Source organism: Prunus dulcis, chromosome 1 (assembly GCF_902201215.1).
Source record: "Prunus dulcis chromosome 1, ALMONDv2, whole genome shotgun sequence".
In the NCBI taxonomy this organism is placed as follows: Eukaryota; Viridiplantae; Streptophyta; class Magnoliopsida; order Rosales; family Rosaceae; genus Prunus; species Prunus dulcis.
Window position 1 is genome coordinate 31,881,896 of NC_047650.1, and position 25,470 is coordinate 31,907,365.

General features: G+C 38.2%; 3 protein-coding genes across 4 annotated transcripts; 2 read left to right on the forward strand and 1 right to left on the reverse strand.

The window, feature by feature from the left end:
• The first annotated feature begins 589 nt into the window (after window positions 1-589).
• Window positions 590-5,092, forward strand: LOC117633148 (probable protein phosphatase 2C 59). Its single transcript, XM_034366841.1, has 9 exons — window positions 590-742; window positions 961-1,239; window positions 2,232-2,359; window positions 3,122-3,220; window positions 3,335-3,493; window positions 3,698-3,784; window positions 3,865-3,956; window positions 4,255-4,329; window positions 4,599-5,092. The coding sequence occupies exons 2-9, from the start codon at window positions 1,160-1,162 to the stop codon at window positions 4,755-4,757; spliced, it is 879 nt and encodes a 292-aa protein (XP_034222732.1). The 5' UTR covers window positions 590-742; window positions 961-1,159; the 3' UTR covers window positions 4,758-5,092.
• Window positions 5,093-8,252: 3,160 nt separating this feature from the next.
• Window positions 8,253-9,660, reverse strand: LOC117628416 (zinc finger protein CONSTANS-LIKE 4). The gene is made up of 2 exons (XM_034360876.1): window positions 8,862-9,660; window positions 8,253-8,767 (listed from the first exon to the last, which is right to left on the reverse strand). Exons 1-2 carry the CDS (start codon window positions 9,564-9,566, stop codon window positions 8,441-8,443), a joined length of 1,032 nt encoding a protein of 343 aa, XP_034216767.1. The 5' UTR covers window positions 9,567-9,660; the 3' UTR covers window positions 8,253-8,440.
• Window positions 9,661-21,828: 12,168 nt separating this feature from the next.
• LOC117633231 (protein BOLA4, chloroplastic/mitochondrial) lies at window positions 21,829-23,519 on the forward strand. Of its 2 annotated transcripts, none has more exons than XM_034367022.1 (3): window positions 21,829-21,933; window positions 22,628-23,194; window positions 23,228-23,519. In XM_034367022.1, the coding sequence occupies exons 2-3, from the start codon at window positions 22,731-22,733 to the stop codon at window positions 23,259-23,261; spliced, it is 498 nt and encodes a 165-aa protein (XP_034222913.1). In that variant the 5' UTR covers window positions 21,829-21,933; window positions 22,628-22,730; the 3' UTR covers window positions 23,262-23,519. The 2 variants fall into 2 exon arrangements, with proteins under 2 accessions (XP_034222913.1, XP_034222878.1); XM_034366987.1 differs by having other exon boundaries at window positions 22,628-23,186; window positions 23,220-23,519.
• The last annotated feature ends 1,951 nt before the right edge of the window (window positions 23,520-25,470 follow it).

Consider the following 25,470-nt stretch of genomic DNA (forward strand, 5'->3'; position numbering starts at 1 on the left):
AAAAATGAAAAAAAAACTAAAGGTTTAGGGTTCATAAATGGTCCTCAAGATTAAAATCCTTCTATAAATTATTTTTTCATTTATAAATAATTTTAAAAAGAAAACCAAAATTTTATGAATTTTAAATTTTTTAAAAAAAAATTCGTAAGGACCATTTGTGATAAGTGTGTAAACCTCAGGGATGTTTTGTGATATATATGTATGCCACGATAGCAAACTAACAGAGTTTTTGACAGACCCTAACGTTAGGGACCATTTGTGATTGCACATACTAACTTTGAGGACCATAAGTGACACAAAAAAACATTAAGGATGCAATCTGATAGTTTCACAAACCTCAGGGATGTTTTGTGATAATAAGCCTCGCTATTTATTGTGTTTTGGGGATTTGACTCGGTCTCGCTTCATGCTGGGGTGACGCGTGTGACTCGCTCCCCGCCACTAGTTTTACAACCCAACAAACAAACTAACTAACCCCAATTTAATCATTTTTTAATTAAATTAAAATTACAGTTTTTAATTCTGAAATTATCTTGTGAATTTGTTTTATTCCATTAAAAAAGTTTAGTAATTATTGATTGCTTCCTTCCGCTGCTTGCGTTTGCAAAAACTGAAACCAAAAATAGAAGAGAATCCGCTTTGGCTTCTCTCACTCTCGTCGTCCTTTTCTTACCTTCGACGACCTTTTAATTTCTCTCTCTATCTCTCTGTCACTTCTCTCTATGGCATTTCCTTTCTTCAGGTATTTTCTCTCTCCCCTCCCTCTCTATTTCACATTTCATCTTAATTACCGCCTAATTTTCTCTTCCAATTTCTCATCTCCAAGGTGTTCCTTGTTATGTTGATGAACATCAAGATCCGTATATTGCGTCTTAACTTTTTTTATTCTTTTTTTTTCAATGATTATATAATATAGTGTAGAATTTGTGTTTTTAATTTTGATTTTCGCGTGATATGCAGGTTAAACTCAGCAATTTATGATTCGGATATGATATTCCTGGAGTGATTTGAGCTATATTGGCGTGCAACAATAGGTCGTGTCATTCATATCATTGGTTCTCTATATATAGCAATCACTGTAGCAGTTTTTCTTCAATATCTAATTTCGGTCAAAGAAACAAGAAGCGAGCAATTTGAAAATTCAAGCAACGAGAAGAAGATGGGTTATCTCAATTCCGTTTTGACACCTTCAACCCAGGTTCATGCTGACGACCCACCTGTAAGCGGCGGGGGGCTCAGGTTATTGAACTCTCCCAATTATCAATTTCTGTTTTTCTGGTTTGGATCTGGAGTCTCTCCAATTGGTATATTTTTTTATGGATTGTCATATATTCCTTTTGTAGCATTTTCTTTTATGGGAACCTATGTTTATGTTTTATTTCATTTATTATTTTGACTTGTGATTTATTGGCTACATTTATTTTGTGAAGCTCTTCAGGAAGCAATTCTGAATTTGGGTTTTTGTCTGATCTCATGCATAAGTCTAAGTTTTGAGGAAATTTTGCTGTGTAATTTGGATTGTATGATGCTTTTATTGTATTATATACCTTCATGAGATGACCTATGAATTCTGGTCCTGGTGATATTTATTTTTTAGGAAAGATTTTCGTTGATTTGGCTATTGCACTAGTCCTGAGCTATGTTATATATCTCAATTTAATTGGATGGTTGGGTAAAGGTGATAGAATTTAGGTCCATCAATCATTTAACAAGTATTATACAAAAACAAGAGAGGAAAATATATGACGTGCATGATCACAGGAACTTGTAATTTATCCTTTGTTGTGTCCGGGCTGCACCCGTGTTGCTACGTCTGCCTTAATTACTGTTTGTCGTGTTCGGCACTGCCAAACATAAGTATTGTGCAAAGTATTATTTTTGTTTTGCTTGTTTGCTGGATCTTCCAAATGATGCTGTCTGGAATTTTGCGTTTGTGGACACGCTGAAAAAGCTTTTCATTGGCATTATGATTGTGTGACAAAATATGTATTTGTTTTTAATCTTCACGTGCGTGAGCGTGGAACTCATTTTGGAAACGTGTACCTTTTGGATTTTGCTAAAAAGTTATGGTTATTTCCCTTCCTGCATTAACCCCTGAAATTTGGTTCTTAAATGCTATTGGAATTGGATATGGATATTCACCTTTTAATTCTTTACTGTTTCTTTTACGTGTCATTTTTTACAATGGTTTGGACTAGTCTCACCATGTGTGATGTTAAATGCGTTAACAGTCAGAATGGAAAGTTCAGTTATGGATATGCAAGCTCTCCGGGGAAAAGATCTTCTATGGAAGACTTTTATGAGACAAGAATTGATGGTGTTGAGGGAGAAATAGTTGGTCTCTTTGGAGTTTTTGACGGTATATATATCTCTCTCTCAGACACACACACACACACTCACACGTATGCCCATGCACACACAGGGATAGGTGTGAATATATCATGCTTAGCATCGTTTACATACACAATTATGCAGATGGCTGTGAGGTGTGGATATGTATTAAATCTTTGCCAATTTTCATCCTTCTAGTGTGGATATAATCTTCATATCTTTTCTTTGGTTTATTGTTTGCTCACTCAATAATATTGTTGTTAGTATGATAGTATGTGATTTTGATTGTTGAGAGGGTTTCGGTTTGCGTCAAAGTTGAGATCTCATCCTTGATCAACTTGTCAGTTTACTCATGGGGTCGAGCTATTCTAGCTGGATAATGGAAATCTTGGTCTTTGCCACACTCTGGTGGTGATCTTCTGACCAGATGAACCTCTGGGGGCTCTATTCTGATACTGCAAGCTCTACATGCTTAATTCACATTAACTCGCTAATCGGATTTGACTAGTATTTCATGGAGCAGCAGCTCTTTTGTATTTCCATCTGGTTTGACTGTATATGTAATCATTCTTTCTGTTCTTCTCTTGTTGGATTAGTTTCTTAGTAAGTCTTAATTAATTAGTTAGCATTCTTCCAGTCATAGTTCATGCGCTATTCATATGGAGCATTTGTACATAGGCATACACAGAGAACGCTGTTACTCATATTGTGTTTGTACATATATACTTTCAAACTTTTTGAAAGCAAGAAGATATGTGACACTGAAAAATTCTGCGTTATATTGAATCAGGTCATGGGGGTGCACGTGCTGCTGAATATGTCAAGCAAAATCTTTTTAGTAATTTGATCAGGCATCCAAAATTTATCTCTGACACCAAATCTGCTATAGGTTTGTCACTTCTTACCTGTAGCCTGCAATTTTTTGGTTGCTTTCTAATTAATCCTTTTCGGTTTTCTACTTTCGAAAAAATAAATTACAGCATTTAATTTCCTGTTCCTGCAGCTGATGCATACAGCCATACAGACTCTGAATTTCTGAAATCAGAAAATAATCAGAATAGAGATGCTGGGTCAACTGCTTCCACTGCGATCCTAGTTGGTGACCGTTTACTTGTCGCGAATGTTGGGGATTCCAGAGCTGTGATATGCAGGGGTGGTAACGGTAAGACTTTGAAGATTGTCCCCTCGTCAGTTGTGATTTTAGCATAATAATTGTATCAAAGACTACAAGTTCGAGGGTTGAAGGGACTTTTGTGTCCTGTGTCTTATGTTTTGCTAGATGGTATAACCGGCGAGAGAGAGAGAGAGAGAGAGAAATGTTCACATGTTTCATGGTTCTGTAATATTATCTTGTCATATCTTGCAGCTATAGCTGTTTCAAGAGATCACAAGCCAGACCAGACCGATGAGCGGCAACGGATTGAGGACGCAGGAGGATTTGTAATGTGGGCTGGTAAGGTTTATCATTGTTTTGAACATTTTTCATGAATTTGTAGATGATTGCGTTCTTGATGACGGAGATTGTATCAACAGGAACTTGGAGAGTCGGAGGTGTTCTCGCTGTTTCACGTGCATTTGGTGATAGGCTGTTGAAGCAGTATGTCGTTGCTGATCCAGAAATCCAGGTTTGATTCATTTTGCTGATACTTGATAGTCAATACACACAAACATATTGGTGTTCAAGGATGTATAGTCTTTTGAGGAAAACACGATTCTCATAGAAACTTTAAAATTTTCATGATTGGTGTTAATCTCAGACACTGAGAATATTTGTCTGATTAACTGCATTTTGAGTTCTTTATTATCAATACCAGTCCTATGTGATTTGAAGAATTTGTTGATTGGTATTGCCTTGTGGTTTCCACTGCCTGCTTCCATCCCTAGCTTCTCGGCATATTTTATTAACTTGCTTTATTTTGGCAGGAGGAAAAGATTGACAACTCTCTTGAGTTCCTTATCCTTGCTAGTGATGGACTGTGGGATGTTGTCACCAATGAGGTTTGCCGTGATTTTCCTTTTTTCTTTTTACTGTTCTGCCATACGGTTGATATGGAGGGTGAAATGACAGCATGCCTTTAGAGCCTAAAAGTTTTTGTTCTGTATTTGACTACTTGACTAACCAAACAGTAATCAATCCTTCTGAGTAAATAGTTGGGATGTTTGTCCTTTATCCCTATTTTGCTGCGATTATACGGTGTTTTTACAATTAGCAAACCGATTAGATGACTTGGTATGACCCTGACTGGTTCTTGACCTTATTTCTATAGGAGGCCGTCGCAATGATCAAACCAATTCAGGACCCAAAGCAGGCAGCAGAGAGGCTAATGCAGGAAGCATATCAGAGAGGAAGTGCAGACAATATTACTTGTGTCGTGGTTCGTTTCTTGGCTAACCAAGGGGGCACCTCTCGTAGCAGTTCCGGGTAAGCACCTGCTCATGCTCAGAGCAAGGGGCTTGGAATCCTACCAGATTGGTGGTAGGTCAGGTGCAATAAAAATCAGGGGTTAATAGTTTTAGAACATCTGTGGTAGCGTTGTACTTTAAAAAGAATAGAGAGACATGATCAAAACTTACATGGCTGCAAATGTGTATTACATGTCTTCAGCCTATATAATAGCATAGACTTGTGTATGTGAACTTAGATCTTGTACTTTGACAGTAAGTGTAGCAGAAATGTCAATGTATTTGTAAAGTGTTTTTCTCATTTCGTTTGCTCTCTGTAAATCGAAGCGTTAATTCAAGTGTTTTTTCACTTCTTTTATTACCTTTCATGGCAAATTATGCGACGAAGAATAAACGAGGAAAATAAGAACTCCTCCGTATTTCTTTGGTAATTCGTATTTTATCCTCGTGTTCAAAGACTTTTTGGTACTAAAAATAAAACCAAGTATTTCTCAAGTTCGAGCTTTGTTATCAAGACCAGGTATTTCTTAACTGTTCGATTGAAGACAATCGGCAGTTGTCTTCACCCGCACGAGCTCTTTGCCCAAGCTAAACAGAAACCAAAATTTTCCAGGGGAAAAATCACTGAACTTCACCAGAACTTATCTCATTCAGAAGTTCATAAATATTTTAGTGTTTGCATATAATGAGTCAGAAAACCTACTAGCCAACTAAACTCTGATATGGTACAATGAAAGCTAACTGGAAAACAAATAAATTGAAATTACATATATACCCATGACGCTTTGTTTCTCTCTCTCTGACCTTTCTCCACATTTCAACTCTGATAATAGTAGATAGTGACTCAGTGAGTGGTAACAATTTACAGAAGGAGAAAAAAGAAGAAGAAAGTTTGAGAACAAAAGTAAAATTACATTTCTGTAGAGTAGAGAGAGAAAGAGGAGGACTCAGAAATATTGAATGGTATCGGCAAGGCAATTTTGCCATTACGCACGACGAGCGAACCAAATTGTTATCCTCATCGTCCTCCTTTCTTTCTACACTAAAAAAGAAACTGAACTGGGCAACAACAACAAAAACAAAAAACAAAAAACAAAAATTCTAAAATCGAAACCGAAAACAATGAGAAACCTCGCTAGCTATTTATTAGTTACACAAGCAGCAAAGAACTCTCTCTCTCTCTCTCTCTCTCTCTCTCTCTCTTGCAATAACAACAAAGGGTTGGGGGCTTTATATAATGGTGGTGGTGTCTTTGTTCAACTTATTTTATCTAAAAAAATCGGGTGGAGAGGCCCTCTCTCTCTCCATATTGCAATAACAACAAAGGGTTGGGGGCTTTATATAATGAGGGTGGTGTCTTTGTTCAACTTATTTTATCTAAAAAAATGGGGTGGAGATGCCCACATTGACATTATCGTCTGCCTTGCTTAACAAGGCTGGTGGAGCCTACATAAATAAAAGAATAAAATAATGAAGTTTGTCTGTCATCTTCCTTTGCAGCCGACCAAACATAATAAGTGGGGGTCATCATTTGGCATGTGGCTCGAAGTGGGTAATCTGAGGTTCGACGAGTTAACATCTGGCCCAATTTGATAATTGGCCCTATTCGATCCGGCCCATTCTAAGGTTGAATTTGAGCTTAGCATTGAAATTCTTGGCCCAAGAGCCCGCCTAGGCCCGACCCCACCCACCATAAATAAATAAATGATAAATACTAATAATAGTATAGAATTATTATAGACATACAAATATTCAAAGCAACAAGCCCATTGTAATAAACAAAAAGAAATAATGTACATATTTTAAAGTGATGCACTCAATAAATTTTTTTTCAAAATAAAATAATAAATTTTATGAATTAATAAATTTATTGTTATATTTTAAACATATAGTTTTAAAATTTTGCTATCTTTAATTGTTATAAATTAATAAGTTAAAATTTTTCATCGTTGTCTAAAAATTTGTAATAAAAAGATATATAAAACAAACTTTAAAAAAAGTATTAAAAAATAAAATAAAAGGACCGGCCTTGGCCCATCTGCTGCTCGATTCGGAAAGCCAGCCAAGGCTCAGCCCAATAGACAAGCTCAGGCCAAGGCTTTTGAAATCTCAGCCCGGCCCAACTCAAAAAAAGAAAAATTCAGACAAGGCTCGCCTCGAGCCCAAAAATTTCAGGCCGGTCTAGGGCGACTCAATGACGAACCCTAATCATAGGTCCTTTAGTTTATATAAAGGCTTCATCTCTTCACTGCTATAAGTCGAGGAGAAGTGAAGCACACCAACTGAGAGAAGAAAGAGAATAGGGCAGAGAGGAAGGAAAGAAGAGAGTGAGGGGGAGAGAAGAGAGCGGAGAGAAATTCTCTAAGAGAGAAAAATCAATGAGCTAGTGAGATTGTAAACACTAAAGTTGTAGTCCTATTATTTTACATAATGGAAAAGTTATCGTTGTTGCTCTTTGAGGACGTCGGCATGGCTGAACCTCGTTAAATATCATGTCTTATTTACTGTACGTGCATCTCAATATTCTCACATATACCGTCCATTTCACAACAATAGTGAATATTTTGTTTATACAATGAAAAGAAAAGTAGATGTAAGCATTAATAATTAATAATAAAGTAAGTATGATTGCTCCCTCTAAAACAAAACGTGCTTGTGCTTCGGATGAGTTTCTAAATGTGGAAACAAATATTTTAGTACCCGGTTTACAAATTTCTTAGATTAAATAAAACAACTCTCTTTTTATCTGCAATAACTATCACCATTTTTCATCCTCCTCTAACTGCTTTTTCTAGCATAGATGTAGATAAAGCCAAGATGGGCTATGTAGGCTGATGCATGCCCACCCCTCAAACGTCGGCGTTTCTCTTCGACCATCACAATCAACACCAGCAGCAGCTCTTCGGGACCATGCCGGCAATAAGGGCTGAGCTCACCACGACATTCATTGGGTTGAGCCCAGCATTGTTTGGGCCGACAGAGTGTTGCTGTTCTTTGTTAAATCCTACGGCCCAAACCCAAAATAAGCTGTGGAAAAGCATGAAAGGATCTTCTTCCTACTCATATATAAGACCTCAGGTGCGAGATAACTGTTCTTAATCACTTAAACTTACGACAGTCTTACACTTCACCTTCACCGGACAATGACAGGATATACAATAATTGCAAGTGAATTAGAAGATAACCCAAAGCCTTGGACCATTTATTTCTTTACGTATTCCAATTTTCATTCTTGTTGATTGTTCTAGACTCCTTGAGTATGATCAACTAATTAAAAAATTATTAGCAAAGGAAAAAGTTAGGAAAGACATTTTAGAGACCAACTTGTACACACCATCTCCCACCTAACAAACGTCACGGGTCTGAGTCAGAGGCTTTAGCTTGCCCAAACCTTATCCAATTAATAGTTAATTGATTCACTAATTATATTAAATTAATCCTAATCAGAATTCAGAATCACATAAACCAATAGCAACTCAGATTCTGATACGCTTAATACAAAACTCATCACTGCATATATATATATATATATATATATATATTTAAAAACTTGTACAAAATCGACGGTCAAGATTTCCATGGATCGTTCAAAATACATCATCTCTTACTCTTACCATATTTACATAACTAGGATCAGAATTTGTGGAAACGAAAACGAACAATACAAAGCTTACTGGTTCTGGTTACAAAGTTACTACGATGAAAACTAGAACGACGGAACGACGCCGTACCGGCACAGACGTTCCGCTTCGATTTCCACTTCTGTGCGCTTAGCGAACCTGCCTTTGATTCGCGGTCTCGTCTCCGCATACGCTTTCCTCGAAGCGTAACGTATCGTCTTCTCGAACTTTCGGTTCTTTCGCTTCTCTCTGTACCTCAACACCCTCGCTTCGCGATCCGCCGATGAAATCTGAACCGTCGGATGTGTTGACTCCACCGCCGCGCTCATTGACTTGGTGTAAGGATCGCACACGTCTGTCATCGTCGTGTTGCCATCTGGCACAACGCTAACGTCCATAGACGACGATGATACCTGAGCCGCAAAACACAAGATCAGAGACTCCGATTGAAAATCAATAATAATTTATTTAGCTTCTGTTTGGTTAGTGAGAAAATAGAGTACTTACACTCTGGCTCAGACACTGAGCGTGGAAGCCATAGACGTATGGCTTGGACGCGGCGGAGAAGTCAATTTCGAAGCTGTGGTCATTGACGAGCTGAGGCTGAACGCTTTTGCTCTGAACCGGCACGACGCCGTCTGTACCGCAACTGTTCTGCTCCTGAGCATCTTCAAGCTTCGGATCCACATGCCCGTAGTCCAGATCCAAATACGGATCCATTTCCGGGAGAAAGTACTCGCCCGAGTTCAGATCCGGATTCTCCATTGCCTTCGGATTTGGGAGCAGCCACGAAGCAGCCTCGGCCTCTTCCCTGCTCACCTCAGTCTCTGCGTCTTGACCGTCCACGTCGGAGAAGTAACGGTCATCGAGGAAGTTGACGACAGATTTGACGACGGGGGCTGAGTTGGCGGCCGAGTTAGCCGAGTCGTAGAAGGGCGTCACGGGGACTCGCTCGTGGCGGCGACTAAGAGGGTTGGCCGAGTGGATGTCTCGATCACACGTGACGCAGAGAGCGGCGTCGTCGGCCTTGCACGTTACGTGAGCGGGGGCTTGCTCGCAGACCTCGCAGAGCCAGACTCGGGCGTGGCGGGAAGCGAGCTTGTTGGCGGCGTGGATCTTGGAGTCACAGTTGACGCAGAGGAAGGCTGAGTCAGCTCGGCAGAACAGAGTCGCCGTCGCCGATTTGCACGAGTCACAGAGCTTCGACGCCATAACCCAACGATGCTGTGCTGTAATAAGTCTGATAAAAAACACACACAGAAACTCTCTCTCTCTCTCTCTCTCTCTCTCTCTCTTTTGTGTGTTCTGATCAAGTGTGTGTCTATCCGGTGGGCCTGGGGATATCTACGGATTGGCCAATGAGGAAGCGATACGTGGATGAAGCTTAGCCAAAAGGTAGGATTGCCGAGTTAAAGTTTGTGTGCTGTCAATTGTCAATTTTAGGTGGAGCCCACGGGCGATGGTCGTCGTTTGCTTATAGGTTTACTTGCCTTGGCTTTTTTCGCACTGTCGTGGTGAGAAGCATGTGTATGTGGGGCCCACAATAATGGTGGGTGGGGACCTTACATGACGCTCCGATCGACCTTTCAATTTCGTAACAAATTGGCGTTATGCAACTGTTACAACTTACGCTGTTTTTTTTTTTTGTGTCAAAAATTACATTGTTGTTATAAACTATAGAGAAATTGAAGAGGGAATTGAGATAGAGAGAAAATTTGGAAATCTGATATTTCTCATTCTCATTCATCTGATTACAATGAGGGGGTGAGCCCTTTTGTAGACATGTGGTGGGCTCCACCTTACTATTTACAACACTCCCCCTTGGAGACCACAAATGATACGGAATATGTCTCGTTAAAAACCTTGCCAGTAAAAATCCAGTGGGACAAAAACTGGTCAAAGGAAAAAAGAGTACATAACCATGCGTAAAATAAAATTCTGTGTATATTGACATGCGTGCGACACTGCCTCGTTAAAACCTTGCCAGGAAAAACCCAGTGGGATAAAAACCTGCACGAAGGGAAAAGAGTACAGTGTGTAAAGATTCTTATTGACAGCACGCTCCCCCTGATGCTTGGCAAAATATCTTGAAGCCATACTGTTGATCATCTTTCTGAATATCATAGTTGACACTGCTTCTGTGAGTCTATCTTGAGCGACACTGCCTCGTTAAAACCTTATCAGGAAAAACCCAGTGGGATAAAAACCTGGATGAAGGAAAAAGAGTACAGTGTATGAAGGTCTTTGTTAAAACCACGCTCCCTTTGATGAATATCTCCCCCTGAAAACTTCATGACTAGCTTTTTCCAGTAAGCGACAATAGGAATTTTCAGAGTCCGCATATCTAATAACACTAGAGCTATTGGTAAATTCACTCAAAAATATACTCGTATATGGTGTTATGTTTAGATAGCATTAAATATGCCTCACATCATCCAAAATGATGGAGTTGGAGTTGAGCTCAAATACGATGTCCGGTCCAATATACTTCCGGAAAATCCTTAAAGTGTCCAACGGATAATCCTCATAAAAATGCTTCAACACTTTCTTAGTATAAGCAATAATCTCGTTGGCATAATGCTCGATCTTTCAGTCGAGACAAATATTTCTGGAACTCTTGAGAAACTTTAATGTGTTGCAAACACATTATAATCAATATACTCACTGAGGCAATTTATGTACATTAACATTGAGTACAGAGGGGCACATGTCATTCAGGGACGTGCTTTATGCAATTTCAATCCTTTCAAGGATTTTGTTTAAAGGGATTAAACTTTATGACACATTATATAGCTTTAACCCAGCTATGTATACATCTTTAGGGAATCACTTCAGGTGATATGCTCTGTGCATTTAATAACCCTTAAAGATAACATGTTGGTCTCCGTAAATGTGCAATAAATGGAGAAAACCTAACATTCCTTGTTTCTGCCAGAAACATTGTATCATACTAAGTAGGTACATTCCCTTTTATTCCGAACACCCAAGTATAACTTTCAGTATTAACTAATTTTGGGGTTCGTACTGTGGGTTTGTTCTTTCACGTTCATTCTCATCTATAACGGAATTGCCTCATTCCATGTTTGGCCAATAATATTGTCGACATTTAATAATTGAACGTGGTTCCAATCAACACAGCCCATTGATGATTTGAGTAGCTACTCCAAAATCAAAATTTGCCATTCATCAATTCATGATCCCACCATTCTCATGTGCATGCGCATGCATCAATTATAAGCATTTCTTTGCCTTTTGGGTACCCAAGCCACTGCAGGGGGCTTTTATTATGTGAGAATGTGGATTATAACCTCCAATGGAGCGTTATGTTATAGTAGGGCGTGGATAATCTCCATTTAGGGAGTTGCAACATTTAGAACCATATATCTGTCATGCTGCAGGCATGCTACAGATTAATATATATACATGTCAATTAATTTCTGGGACTTTAACCCATACAATTTGCAACGTATTAGGCGTGCACAATATCAATATTGACATGTCAAGGGATTGTCCTTTCGGGACTTCAATCCACATCATTTGCTACGCAACAGGCGTGCATCATATTGATCACTGCTATACCCATATTCTGTTCTTATGAGACTTTAATTTGTGCAGTGTATTATCAATGTATCCAATTTGCAATTTGTAAAATTTGCATTAATAATTCATGGATACATACAAGCCATTCTTTTGGAATGGACTTATCTCCCCATTTGGTTACCTTTCAAGATAAAATATCAAATAAGTATATAAGCATAAAATAACACAAGTATTGCTTACATCCTTAGGTGGGAGAAACTTTTCTCAAGTATCATTCATGCTTGTATCGGCCCAGTAAATATAATGTAGCGCCTGATGATCTAGTTATATCTTGCAAGAGCAAAATCACAATTCTTTTCTCTGTCAAAAACAAATAACTCTCAGAGTTAGGATCACTTCATGGATTCTTTCTTCAGATGTTCATTCTAAAGAAATAAAATCTCTTATGAATAGAGAGTTATAAAAAGAAAGAAAAGATACAAAAATTGTGATATTGATTGCAAGGTAAGGTAAGCAATCAGGGAAGAGAGCTGGTGGGAGCAGACAAGCAGCTCATCAATCAAGGAAGGAAGCCGGTGGGAGCAGAAAACAAGCTCTCAATTCTCCTAGTCTAGAAGGACCTCAGGAGATTAGAGCACAAGGTCGCCTTCACAATTCCCTGATCTTGCAGAAACATGATCAGGGATAGTCTTACTTCCTGAATGGATGATCAGAGATAGTCTTGCTTCTCAGGCATATTAAGTGCTTAATGATAAGAAAAACAAGTAGATATAACATCATTTTGTATGGGAAAACTGGATGTCTTCTGCAAAGAAAATTTCGTTAGTAACACATTTATACACAAATACAATGAATAGATAGAACCGGTGAATTTCAAATTAACCATAGGAAAATTGAGAGATTCTCGGGATACTTTTGAAAAAGTAGCTCCGTGAAATCCGTAAAGCAAGATCGGCTTTGAAAATAATAATTGAAAACGCCGAAAGTGCCGACAGGCATTATCAGAGGCCACGTGAAGTTTTGGACTCTTGCGAAAGAAAAAGATAATGTGGGGATTCGAGAAGATATTGGAATCCTGAAAAATTGCCACATTTTCGTCTATAGATATTGCCTTTGCAAAACTTAATTGAGCAACTGCGTTTCAACTTAACTTTGTTTCAACTCACTTTCCTTCATTTTCTGAAACTTTAGTTTCTGTAAAACTTTCTTTGAAACCTTCTTAAAATGGCTTCATCTTCTTCCAACCCAAATAATTTCAATTTAAATGATGCTCCCGCAACAACTAGTGACGCCAAAGTTTGGCGTCCATCCTTTGTATCCCAAAATCGTCATCTCACAGTTAATGATTCTGTGATGATGGATGATGCTATTGCTGTCACAGTAGCTAGGAATTTCATTATTCCAATGGATGAAATGCTGTTGACAGGGAGGTTTGAGGAAGAAGCTATTAATGACTCAATGGCTTCTAGCATTCAAAGTGCTGCTTCTGTTTCTAACTTGGCTGATCGTTTGCGTGTTAGAGCAAACGAGGTTCAGAAGCTGACAACTGAAAATTATTCTCTTCAAAGAATGCTTCATGAGTCTCAAAAAGAGGTTGAGAAACTCAAAGGAGAGAATAATTCCTTGTTGAAACTGGTGAGTTCGTACTCTGCAGATACACTGAGAAAGCTAGACATGCTGCAGGTCTCAAATGAAAAAATTTTGGGAGACCATGAGAGGCTCATGGCTAGGCTTAAGAGGCGCCGTCCTCTTCCTTCAGAGGCTTCCAGAACATAATGTAATTTTATAGATTTTACAGGGCCTGCACCTTCATTGCAGGTGTAAAAATCTATCTGTTGTATGCTCATTTCCTTTTATAATAATTGCGCACGTTCTTAAACTTGCACCTGTGGTTTTTACGTCTTTTCAAAATGACGGTCTGGAACCTTGTGCCTTATAGGTTCAAATAACCACATCAAATCTCTCATATTTCCATGCATGTGAGCCCAGAATTTTTGGTCTGGGTTAAACCAAAACTCATAATTTATTCGCCATTTTCAAATGGACATGAAATATGAATTGAATAAAAGCTACGATAATATCTCAATATAGTAGTGAAGAACATTAACTACTATATACCCACAACTTCAAGTTTTAGGATCTCTCATATATTTGGATCCATGGGCTTCCGGCCCAGATGTAACAAAATATGTGGGGAGCCTCAATTCATCATTTGATTTTTATACTGATATTATCCATTTCACGGTGTATTCTTAACAACCGAATTCACAAAATATATTTCTTCCTTGAGGTGTCGATTATAACAAAATCGAACTTTATTAAATTCATCATTCTCTTATGCCAAGAAAATTTGTGGTGTACCAAAATTTGCAATAATACCTCAAAGGTTGTCCATTTAACTCTTGGAACTTTAGGTTCTCCACACTTGTTAGATTTTGAACTTCAGGCCAAAATCACATATTCTCATGGTATGGACATTTTTACAATTTTCTATACATATTTCGGGACTTCAAGCCCTTACATAATTGTCCATATTTTGAGGAACTTCTGGCATCTCATTTAATTGTTTATCCATGAGTTTAAGGAACTGCAGGTTCCATTTTGTATATAGTGACGGTTTCCCAAAATGGTTAATATTTATGCATACGTCACTATTCATGTGAATAGTACTATTCATCAATCATGAATACATATCTATTCATATGTGCAGTACATTTGCCAGTACAGTTATTATTCATGTGTACGGCACTTTTAACCAATACGGTACTGTTACATCATTAAGGAAACCCAGGTCCTTATTCACATGTCAGGGATCAAGGACCCTTAAGTCCGATCACATGTTTACAAATATAGTACCGGAGAGACTGCCAGCTCTCATATCAATATCATCATCAAGGATCTTCAAGTCCTAATGTAAATGTATGATGAGGATCAAGGAACTTCTGGTCATGATCTGTATACTGTAAAAACTCATCATACAGCACAATTAATCCATAAAATAAATTTACCGTTTAAATAAATTACTTGTATGGACGTTAATCCCGCACCATACTTTAAATGTGCGGTAAAGTAAATGTGCTTGTATGGGCACTAATTCTGCTCCATACATTTAAATAACAGTAAAGGCGTGGACGATAAACCCGCACCACCCTTTAAAGTAGGTTAATTTGCTGTAAAGTAAATTCACAAATTAAATTGCTGTATGGACGTTAATGCCGCACCATACTTTAAATGACAGTAAAGGCGTGGACGATAATCCCGCACCACCCTTTAAAATAGGTTAATTTGCTGTAAAGTAAATTCACAAATTAAATTGCTGTATGGACGTTAATGCCGCACCATACTTTAAATAACAGTAAAGGAGACAGAGGAATAACCACATAGTGTTGAGTTGAAAAAATTTCAGAAATAAAAGGAGATATCGCATGACAACGTCTTATAAACTATAGAGAAATTGAAGAGGGAATTGAGATAGAGAGAAAATTTGGAAATCTGATATTTCTCATTCTCATTCATCTGATTACAATGAGGGGGTGAGCCCTTTTGTAGACATGTGGTGGGCTCCACCTTACTATTTACAACAATTGTGTTTTTTTTTTTGGGATTAAAAGCGATAATAATTTTATTTATAACACATAAAAAAGTAGAAAGTAGTTACAAAGCCAATTATTCACAAATGAAACAACAATAAATATATTAAAATTCTGATAAAATAAATAAATAAATATTATAATATAAGTGAATTGATAAGATTATGTGGTGCAAATTAAACCAAAAATTTACTCCAAGTTGTTGGGTGGGAACTTTTATGCTCCCCTTTTTGTTTTCTCTATCAACGCTATTAATAATGCAACGAGAAAGATAGAGAACGATGGACAGTAAATAGGGATAAATAAATATTTTGCCTTAGGTGGATATGGAGGGAGCTAGAATGTGTGTATGTGGGTAGGAAAAATTTGAGGTCACATCTGGCTTGTCTTGAAAACTTGCTCTTGGTAATAATTGTATGCCAAAGAGAGTGAGTGATTGAGAGAGGCGAGGTACATTAACTTATAAGTGATTAGGGTTAGGGACCCACCAGCTCATAGGTTGAACGATGAAAATTTTATTGGTGTATTAATAATAACGTTAGTATAGATCATGTCATTGTAGTGTGAAAATTTTACTAAAATTAGGCTTATTTATTATTTTACCCATTGAAACGGACACTCAGTCTCACTTTATTCCCTTAAACTAAAATTTTCTCACTTAACGCCCAGAATTCCTAAAAATTGCTGAAATTTTCTCACTGTACCACTTCTGTCCACAAAGTGCTAACGTTACATAGACATTCTAGTAATTTTATCTATCTATCTTAGCTCCTCTCTCTCTCTCTGCCAATAGAGAATATGGGGAGTGGCTATCGAGGGGATTGTTTTTAAATTTTGAATTGTTTTTAAATTTTGAATGGTGGTGGTGGTTTGGGTGTGTTGAGTAATTCCATGGAGGCTTAGGTTTAGGGTGGGGGTTAGGTTTGGCGAGAGGAGGGGAGAGAAGAGAGAGGTAGAGCAAAAAAAAAAAAAAAAAAAGGCAGAGAGAAGAGAGAATAGATGAGGGGGAAGAGGGGTGGGGGTGGGGGTGGGGTGCGATGGAGGCTAGGTTTGGAAAGGGAGAAAAGATAAAGGTAGAGGGAGAGAGAGCGAGAAGAGATAAGATAATACGGAGCTAAAATTACTAGAATATTAATGTCACGCCTCACATTTAACAGTTTTGTGGATTGAAATTGACGAAGGTGATAAAATGAGAAAATTTTAGCAATTTTCAGAGATTCAAGGGGTTAAATGAGAAAATTTAGTTTAGTGAGACCGAGTGTCAGTTCCAGGGGGTGAAACAGTTAATAAGCTCTAAAATTATGATCCATGTGCACTTTAATACAACATATTATGTTTAGATGTTAAGCCTTTTCTAACCCATTGGGGCCTAAACTGAAATTTCCTCCATCCAAAAAATAACTATTTGGGTTTTCCCCGGATTCAAACCATTTTTCCTCCAACCCTCCACACTCAAATATTAAGTCCGCAACTCTATTTTTTAAATATTTTTTATGACTAACTTTTCTTCATTTAATCTTTTAAAATAACTTCATAATTTAATTTTTTGAACAATTTGACCTAAAAAATCTAATTTTGATGGATTTGTTACTATGTCGACATACCTTGTGACGCTTGCTTTCTACTTCACAAGAAAACTTCCATGCAATTGTTTGTCTCCATATTTCTCCTCTCCAATCTTAACCATCTAAATTCTTTAAAAACAATCCATCGACGATTCTTTAAACGGATTTTTTTGTTGCTATTATGAGTTGATGTGGTTATTTCCATTGTATTTGTAGTTGATAAAATTAAACAATTTTTCTTTTTAAATACAAGCGATAATCTAAGAGGATGAGTGTTTTTCACAAGCACACTACCAAAGTGTAATGGAGGTTCCATTGTGAGACCACTGGTATACAAGTTAAGCCATGTTGGCATGAAATTAAACAGCTTAGGGCTTATCCAACCCATTTGGGGCTAAACCCAAATTTTTCCCCTCTAAAAAGTAACTATTTGGGTTTTGCCCGGAATCAAATTGTTTTTTCTCCCAACCCTCCGGTGTAAGAACCCAAACCAAAATATCTAAAAATTAAGATTTCTTTATTCCACCCAAAAGACGATTTTGCCCTCGCATATTTTAATGGGGGGAAATTTGACTTTTTGATCGAGAAAGAATTTGAGAATTTCGCTTGCGCTGTTGCGTAGAGCACGGCGAAACGAGTCCGTAGACACGGAGTAGACCCGAATTGGAGTTATAACGAAGAAGATACGATCAAAATACCGCAAAGGGCAAAACGGTAATTTGAAAAAAATCAGATTTTATCTCTTCCTTCTCTCTCTCTCTCTCTCTCTCTCCCGTTGCGACCGCCGCCCCCCTCCCTGTTTCAGTTTGAGCGTGCCCCCGCTACAGGGCACGGCGACCTCCGCCGTTGGTGCCAATCGGTCCGCCTCGCCGCCGCCTCCCTTCCTCGACCCGTCGCCGGCCTTGGACAGCCGGGAATTGGTCGGAAACTGGCGATTTCCGCCGATTTTTCATCAAAACTTCATCTCCTTCGTTCTCCTTCAATTATCCACCAAATCAATCAAGTAAGGTATGGTTTCTCAGCTATTTTTCGTGCTCTAACTGATGGTTGGCTGGGTTTAGATCGATTTCACCTCTAGATTACTCGATTTTCAATTTGAAAATCGGCTGAACTTCGCCCGCCGTGATCTGCCATTTTTGGCAACTTTTTGGGGTATGTCCAAGAACAAAAGTGACTCCAAATGGGGTGTTTTACCTAGGATAGGAGTTTGGAGTCTTGGTTCTGAGATTTTTCGATGAACCCCAATCGCTTTGGACACCCGAACTTGCCCGCGCGTGTGGCAGCGAGTGGGCGAGGGTGTGGAGCGATTCTGGACAGTTTTGAGATCCTCGTGTCGTCACGAGCGCGTAGGATTTTACGGATCTCGATTCGGAGTCCGTTTGGGCCCCGAACGAATTTTTCATATCGCGCGATCCTGGGATGCAGTGTCCTCCAATCGTCGGATCGCGCTGAATTTTGGATATGTCGGTCTACGTGATTCTAGGATAGTGTAGGATTCGATGGATTGAGAATCGGAGTCCCGGATACTCCGAAATCGCGAACCCTGGGGCTAGGGTTTGGATTTTAAGCGATAACGCGATTTTGGCCAATCCGACCGTCCGTTTCGGACCAAATTCGCGGAACATGGTTCCTTCTATATAAGGAACCTTCAAGGAAGCCTAGATTGGCCATCGGAGATCGTGGACCCCACGGGTCCCGGATCGGCCGGTCTGGTGGGTTATCGCTTAGTTAAGCGTCGGGTCTTCCAAAATTGATTTAAGTGTTTAAAAGGCTAACTGGGCATAAGAGTAACTTGAATTCGAGTGCACGTATTTCTAAGAGCCGGGGGCAGGGTGTTTAATTGAATTCTTTTTATTTTAGCGGTTTATTAATTTATTATTCTTGGATAATCAGGCACCAGAAGTCCAATTAACCCACAGAAGGGACCTTCGAAGGGTCCAGCTAGCTCGGACCAGCTGTGAGTGGACTTTTCTTTCTTAAAAGATTTTATAATTATATTTTCTATTTGATCTTGAATAAGTGATATAACATGAACTTTATTGAGAAATATCTTTACTTTTTTTTATAAAAATTTAGCTGAATAAACAGATTGGAGATTCTTGATACAAAAAATAGTAATTTAACTCAGATTTACCAGAGTACATAGGATATTAGATTTTATCAGAGATAGTTATTTTAGACCACCATGTACCCACCCTCTATTTGGTGATTACCCAGAGTTGGACCGATGTCTACGGACATCTAGTCCGATTTCAGTTTATGTCAGTGCACTTGACTTCGCCTCACGAGTTTCGGAGACGCTCGGACTGTGAGTGCCAAGATTTGTGGCTCGACAGACTTGGTGTCCTGAGACCTGCCAGGATTGCGGCTCGGCTGACTCTGTGTCCCCGAGACCTGCCAGGATTGCGGATCAGGCTGACTACGGTCCCCTGCATCCTGCCAGAGAGGCTCGAGTCGACTTGGTGTCATCAAGACTTGCCGGCGGATCAGGCTGATCATAGTTCCCTGATTTCGCCAGTTTGCGGCTCGGGGAGCCTGCGTGACGCTCGAGACCTGCCAGGGGAATTGATGGTTATTACAGGGGTACAATTAAGTGGCAGTTTTAAAGGATTTTAAGCTTTTTAATGCAGTTATTGTTTCACTCATTTATATCAGTACCTTCGATACTCATAGATGTGTTATACCGATATATCTTTGTTCAATTACGTGAGCATTTATATAATTATATTCATCTATGTTTATTTGAATGTCTCAAGTTTGATTATGATCAAATCATAGCTTTTATATCCCTATGTATTTCAAACGGGGGTTATTATGTTCTAAATTGTTTTCCCGAACATTATTTTTGTCCACTCACAATTTTAACCTTATTTTTCGCCCCCAGGCCGTAGAAGTACGAAGGAAACCACTCGGGCCATCTTCCCAGGTATCGCCCCACCACCAAAGTGTAGGATCTCGTTGTAAATTTCTTATAGTTCTATAAATTGTATAGAAATGCTCTGATATCTTGTTGAACATGAGAAACTGGAGTTGAGACCTGTTGGTTGAGTTAGTCTGGCAGTTGGTGTGTTATTTGAGACTGTTTGACAGGTGGAAGACTTTGGGTTTGGTCAAAATACAGGGAAGACTCTGCCGAATTTTCAGCAGAAGTCTAAGGGAAGTTTTAAAAAGAATTTGGAAAGAGAAGGGTAAAAAGGTCATTCATGCCCGACATGCGCCAGGTGTCGGACATGCACAGGATACGGCTCGGATTCCAAAGCGAAAATTGGGTCGGGTCCTGTCATCCGGACTCAAATTTTAAATCCTCAGCTTTATTAAATTGTTTAAGAATGGTTTAAGTCTAATTTTTTTTTAATGGATAACTTTTCTTCATTCAATCTTTTTAAATAACCTCATAATTACATTTTTTGAACAGTTTGACCTAAAAAAATTGAAATTCCATAAATATAATTTTATTCCAAAAGAAAACACACAACATAATTCTAAAAGAAAACACACAACATAATTCTAAAAGAAAACACACAATACTTCAAATTCACCATACATGAAACCCAATAGGAATAAACTAATAACCACCATCGTGGGGGCTTGGATAATAGTCCCTTTAGTTATCTTCAGAATTAACGGTAGACTGTTGACCTTGTGCATGTTCTTGCATAATTTTATCTTGTTTATCCCCCAATACTTCTTCTTTCTTGGAGTAAATTTGGACACATCCATGGACATTATTTTTTGTTCTTGGGCTTCCTTATCTTGTTGCTTCTGATACGCATAAGCATCAACTTGATCTTGGACAAACTTGTCCAATATGATGAGCTTTTGTCTCCTATCCTCCTTGAAAACAATACCTTGCTCAACCAATGATTCCAAGTACTTATCCCTTGTTTGTTGAGAAGGGTCAGCCATCTTCCCTTTTTTTTTTTTGCAGCCTTTTGTTTATCTCGCCCCTCAGGCCTTGGACTAGGCATGGTGATATCGTTTGCATCGTTATCCAAATTCACCATACTTGCACTAGCTCTAGAAGAACATTGTGTGAGAGGCTCATTTATATCGTTCCACTTTGGGCAATCTTTTAAGATTTCCCAAGCATGGTACAACTTGAAAGGCCTATTTGGAGGCTTTTTATCATAAGAAATATCTTTTTCGCATACATGTCCTACGTATGAAAAAATAAATTTAAGTTTGGAGTTGAATAAAATTACAAATATAAATTTAAAGCTTTAATAAGAATGATTACTTAGTGGGTTCGTATTGGCTTTAGTCAATCGTGTCTTCCAAAGAGAACGTTGTTGGTTGATAGTCTTGAATCAAAAAGCAATGGCTTGATATGTTCGTTGCTCAGGTCCACTAATGCCCGGATCATTTTTCAGAAACTTTTGATATACACGCTTCCAAAATGTGTTGCTTGCTTGATTGGTGCCAATAGGCCCATCTTCACTGATAGAAACCCACCCTTTGCACAATACCTCATCTTCTTCGGGCCTCCAATTCACACATCTTTGAGATTTTGGGGACATCTTCAACAAGAATGAAAGGAGATTGATGAGATTGATAAAGGAAAAATAAATTGAGAAATAGATAAAATATTTTTGGTTGATTATTTGGGAAATGGATGGGTATTTATAGAGTTTGGAGTGAGTTTTGGGGTTGAATCTGATCTAGATTAATTTAAACAATCTTAGATCAAAAGAAGAGGAAAATAATAGAAAAAAATAATCAAATATTTTATTATTCTGCATTGTAATTACAGAATTACCCTTGAAAATCCCTAAGGAAACGATTGCTCCTTTTCGTTCTCTTGTTTGGTCAGCCTCTCTGTTACACTTTCAACTTCTCTCCGGTGCCTCTTTATCTCTCCGCATCGCGGCATAGCTGAACCGCAAAGTAAGTAAATTTATCTTCCTCTTTCCCTTGTTATCTATATCGTTGCCTCTGCCTCTAAAATTAAAACCTATGAAGTGTTATTTTTCTCATTTTTACATCACTCATAAATACAGGAGCTTATATCATTCTGATACAGATTCAATATAAAAAAAATTCTTCAACTCTTTTATGGGGTTTTCTTCTGAACTTACTGTTTGTCACGTCTTCTGTAGCTTATTTCTGTTAATGGGTTCTTAAGATTTGATTCAATATAGTTGCTAGGCTTATCACTCTATTTGGGATATTGAGTTTTGAGGAGCAATGTGATTTTAGCTGAGGGATTCAGGAACAAAAGGAGAAACGGAAAGAAAATTTATTTTGGTATTGGTAATGAGGAAAATTGCATACTTTTGCATCATTTTGGAGCTTAAGAGGGTTTTGTAGCTCCTCATATCAGATTTTGTAATTGGGATATGGCACTAACTTTTACTTAAATTGGTAGGTAGGACAATTGTTATTGAAATCATACCATATGTTTTGGAAGAAGTGAGTAGGTGCAGATGTCTGTGCTGGAATCAAAGTGATTCTATTCTAACATTGGATGTTGTTTAAACTTACAGTGGACTTAGTTCAAATGAATTTGCTTTAGCAAACTTGCAGTTTAGCGTATGATTTATCCCTTCCAATTTTGATTTGCACCATCATATTCTTGCAGGTGCCCCCATTACTTTTAGAGTCCTTAAGTAAGAAAATAGTGGGATTAAAAGTATAGCTTAGAGCAACGACTAGGGTGGAGGTAGAGGTAGAAAAAGGGAAGAATGGCAGCCAAGACAATGATGGTGCGTCCTTACGTGTTATCAGCCTCGGCACTAAGTCGTGCTCTGCCATATTTATTTGCTGGGCTGAGGAAAAAACAGTTGGTATTTGAGACTCAAAGTATCAGATTGGTGAATAGCACAGCAAGCAGCAATGAATGTAGGAACAATCTGAGACTGGAGCAATATGGTGGTTTGAGGAGATTCAGTGCTCGAGCCACAAACTTCAACAATGCTGGCACTTTCGACTCCCCCCTCATGCAATCCATGGAGAACAAAATCAAGGAACAGCTAAATGCTGAATCGGTTAGTGTAAAAGATGCTAGCGGGGATGGTCGGCATGTGAGCATTGATGTTATCTCTTCATCCTTTGAAGGACAATCGGCTGTAAATAGGCAGAGGATGGTGTACAAAGCCATATGGGAGGAACTTCAGACCACAGTGCATGCAGTTGATCAGATGACTACCAAAACCCCAAGTGAAGTTGATCAGATGACTACCAAAACCCCAAGTGAAGTTTCTCCTCAGAAGTGATATATATCATTCTTTGAATCTTGAAGATCAATAAGATGCTACGCTCCCTCTGTGGAGTTTCCTTACTGCATTTCTTATGTAACCTCTAATAAGACCTTTATCTGTGAATGTTTTGGATTTATCATCATTGGCACTAGGCCGCTGGTTAAAATAGGTGCAGCCATTTCTGGATTGTGATATTTTGAACTAGTTTTAACGTAGTATTTGGTTCTGGATAAGTCTAACATCACAGAAAGTAAAGAGCAAAAAGATTTCCAATCACTGAATCAGGCTACCAAGCCAAATATTTATTGTCAATATCATTATTTTTTATCCGATACAAACGATATTGAGAAAGAAGGAATCGGACACAAGACTTCCGGCTAAGAACGAAATGTCATTTGAGTTCAAGCTTATGAGCTTGGTTTATTGTTAACTATTGATATCAGATTCACCATTAACTTTTGGTGCTCCTTCAATTATTGCAACAACACGTATCGTTGTCGATGCATCCACCATTGATGTTTCCGCCATATTGTTGAATGCAGGTTAAGATACAGGATTGCTTTGAGCAGTTCATAATTGGAATAGTAGGGAAGGAGCATGTTTGTGCCTCTCCTTGCATTTTACCTAAATATCCACCCCAAAAAAAAAAGAAAAAAGGTTAAGACATGTGAAGCCATAAACCAAGCATGAATTCAGATTGTGAACCAAAAAGCCTAATATATTTATTATATATAAAAAAGGACATGCATATACCAAGAGAGAAAACCAAGAGAAGCAAAATAAGCATAGGGAAAAAAGCTGACTGGCCCTTCATCTCTGTCTTTGAGAACAAGTATGAAAAATATGTACTCAGCGGTCACAGTGCTAATAACCTGCGAGCTCTCCTCGATCTCTCTGTCTTCTTTTATAACAATCTTAAGGCTAATAGTCATCCCTTCCACACACTGGCAGTCAAACTCTTCTAATCTCCTAGATTCTCAATTAATGATACATATACATTGGTCATGATTTGCATCCCTAAAGGGAGATTTGAATGTGACCTGTAACATTTTGTATTTTGCAATCTTTGGATTCGTATGACTGCCATTTATGGTTGCCCATTAAAGGGATTACTATATGGTTGGGATTCGGATCCTCAGCTAGGATCTCCTTACCTTCTTTTCTCTATGCCACTTCACTAAGGCAGATCACTCAAAATTGGCACATTCGTCGTATAACTACCTAAAAATGTAAAAGGAGATTTTATTAATTAAATTGGGTTAAAGAGTTTATATAGTAATAATAATTTAGAAAAATAATATCATCTAGTAAAGCGGAATGTTCCATGTTATATATTTCTTAATTGAAAATGTTTGTTGATCGTATTTTTATATATTAATAATCGGTGGAGAACTCGAATTAAATATAAATCACACTAGACCATTAGTTAATAAGTCACTTTTATCGTATTTCCGACCGTCGAAATAAGTTTGCCCGAAACTAATCCAAACAAAGCGGTTAGGTTTGGCCCGTTTGGGGTTCGGCCTAATCGACAGTTTACAATAACCCTTGGGTTTAGTTCTTGTACAATTTAATTGATAACCGGCCCTTTTCACCTATATACTGCAATACATACATTACGATCATAAAAGGATGAGACAACTCAGGTGCTCGAGTTTACACGTAGCTTTTTAAGCAAAAAACGACGACACCAATGAGAAAGCTATCTTATCTTGCATCCCAAGAAAATGGCAAGTCTTACCTCAGTTTTCTCGCGCCCTAATTAACCCGCCCATCCAAATTGTCACCTGCCTTGCACCAGCCTGCTTAATATTTCCAGCAGGCCCAGTTAGGATTTTTAAGAAATGTCTAATTTTTTTAGATATATGTCGTCATTCCATTTCCTTTACTTGATTCTTTCCCTTCCTTGGAAAGTGACTTAAAACAATGTCACCAAGAAAACATTATTCCACCGCACAACCTTTTTTTATATCAAATTTTCCCCTTAATGTGGGTGTTAGTAATATTGAAAGAGAAAATTTAAAATAATTTTAAGGGACCAATGGGCAGCTAATATGTTTTTGGTTCATAATGTCATTTAAGCAAAGCAAAAGTCTGTAACAAAACAATGCTTAGGGAAAAGTTAAGGAAAGACAAATGATTGTTCTTCATTTGTGCAGCATACATACCGGTTGTAATTAGCTGGAAGAATGAATGAAAACTCTATCATCAACAAATATCATGA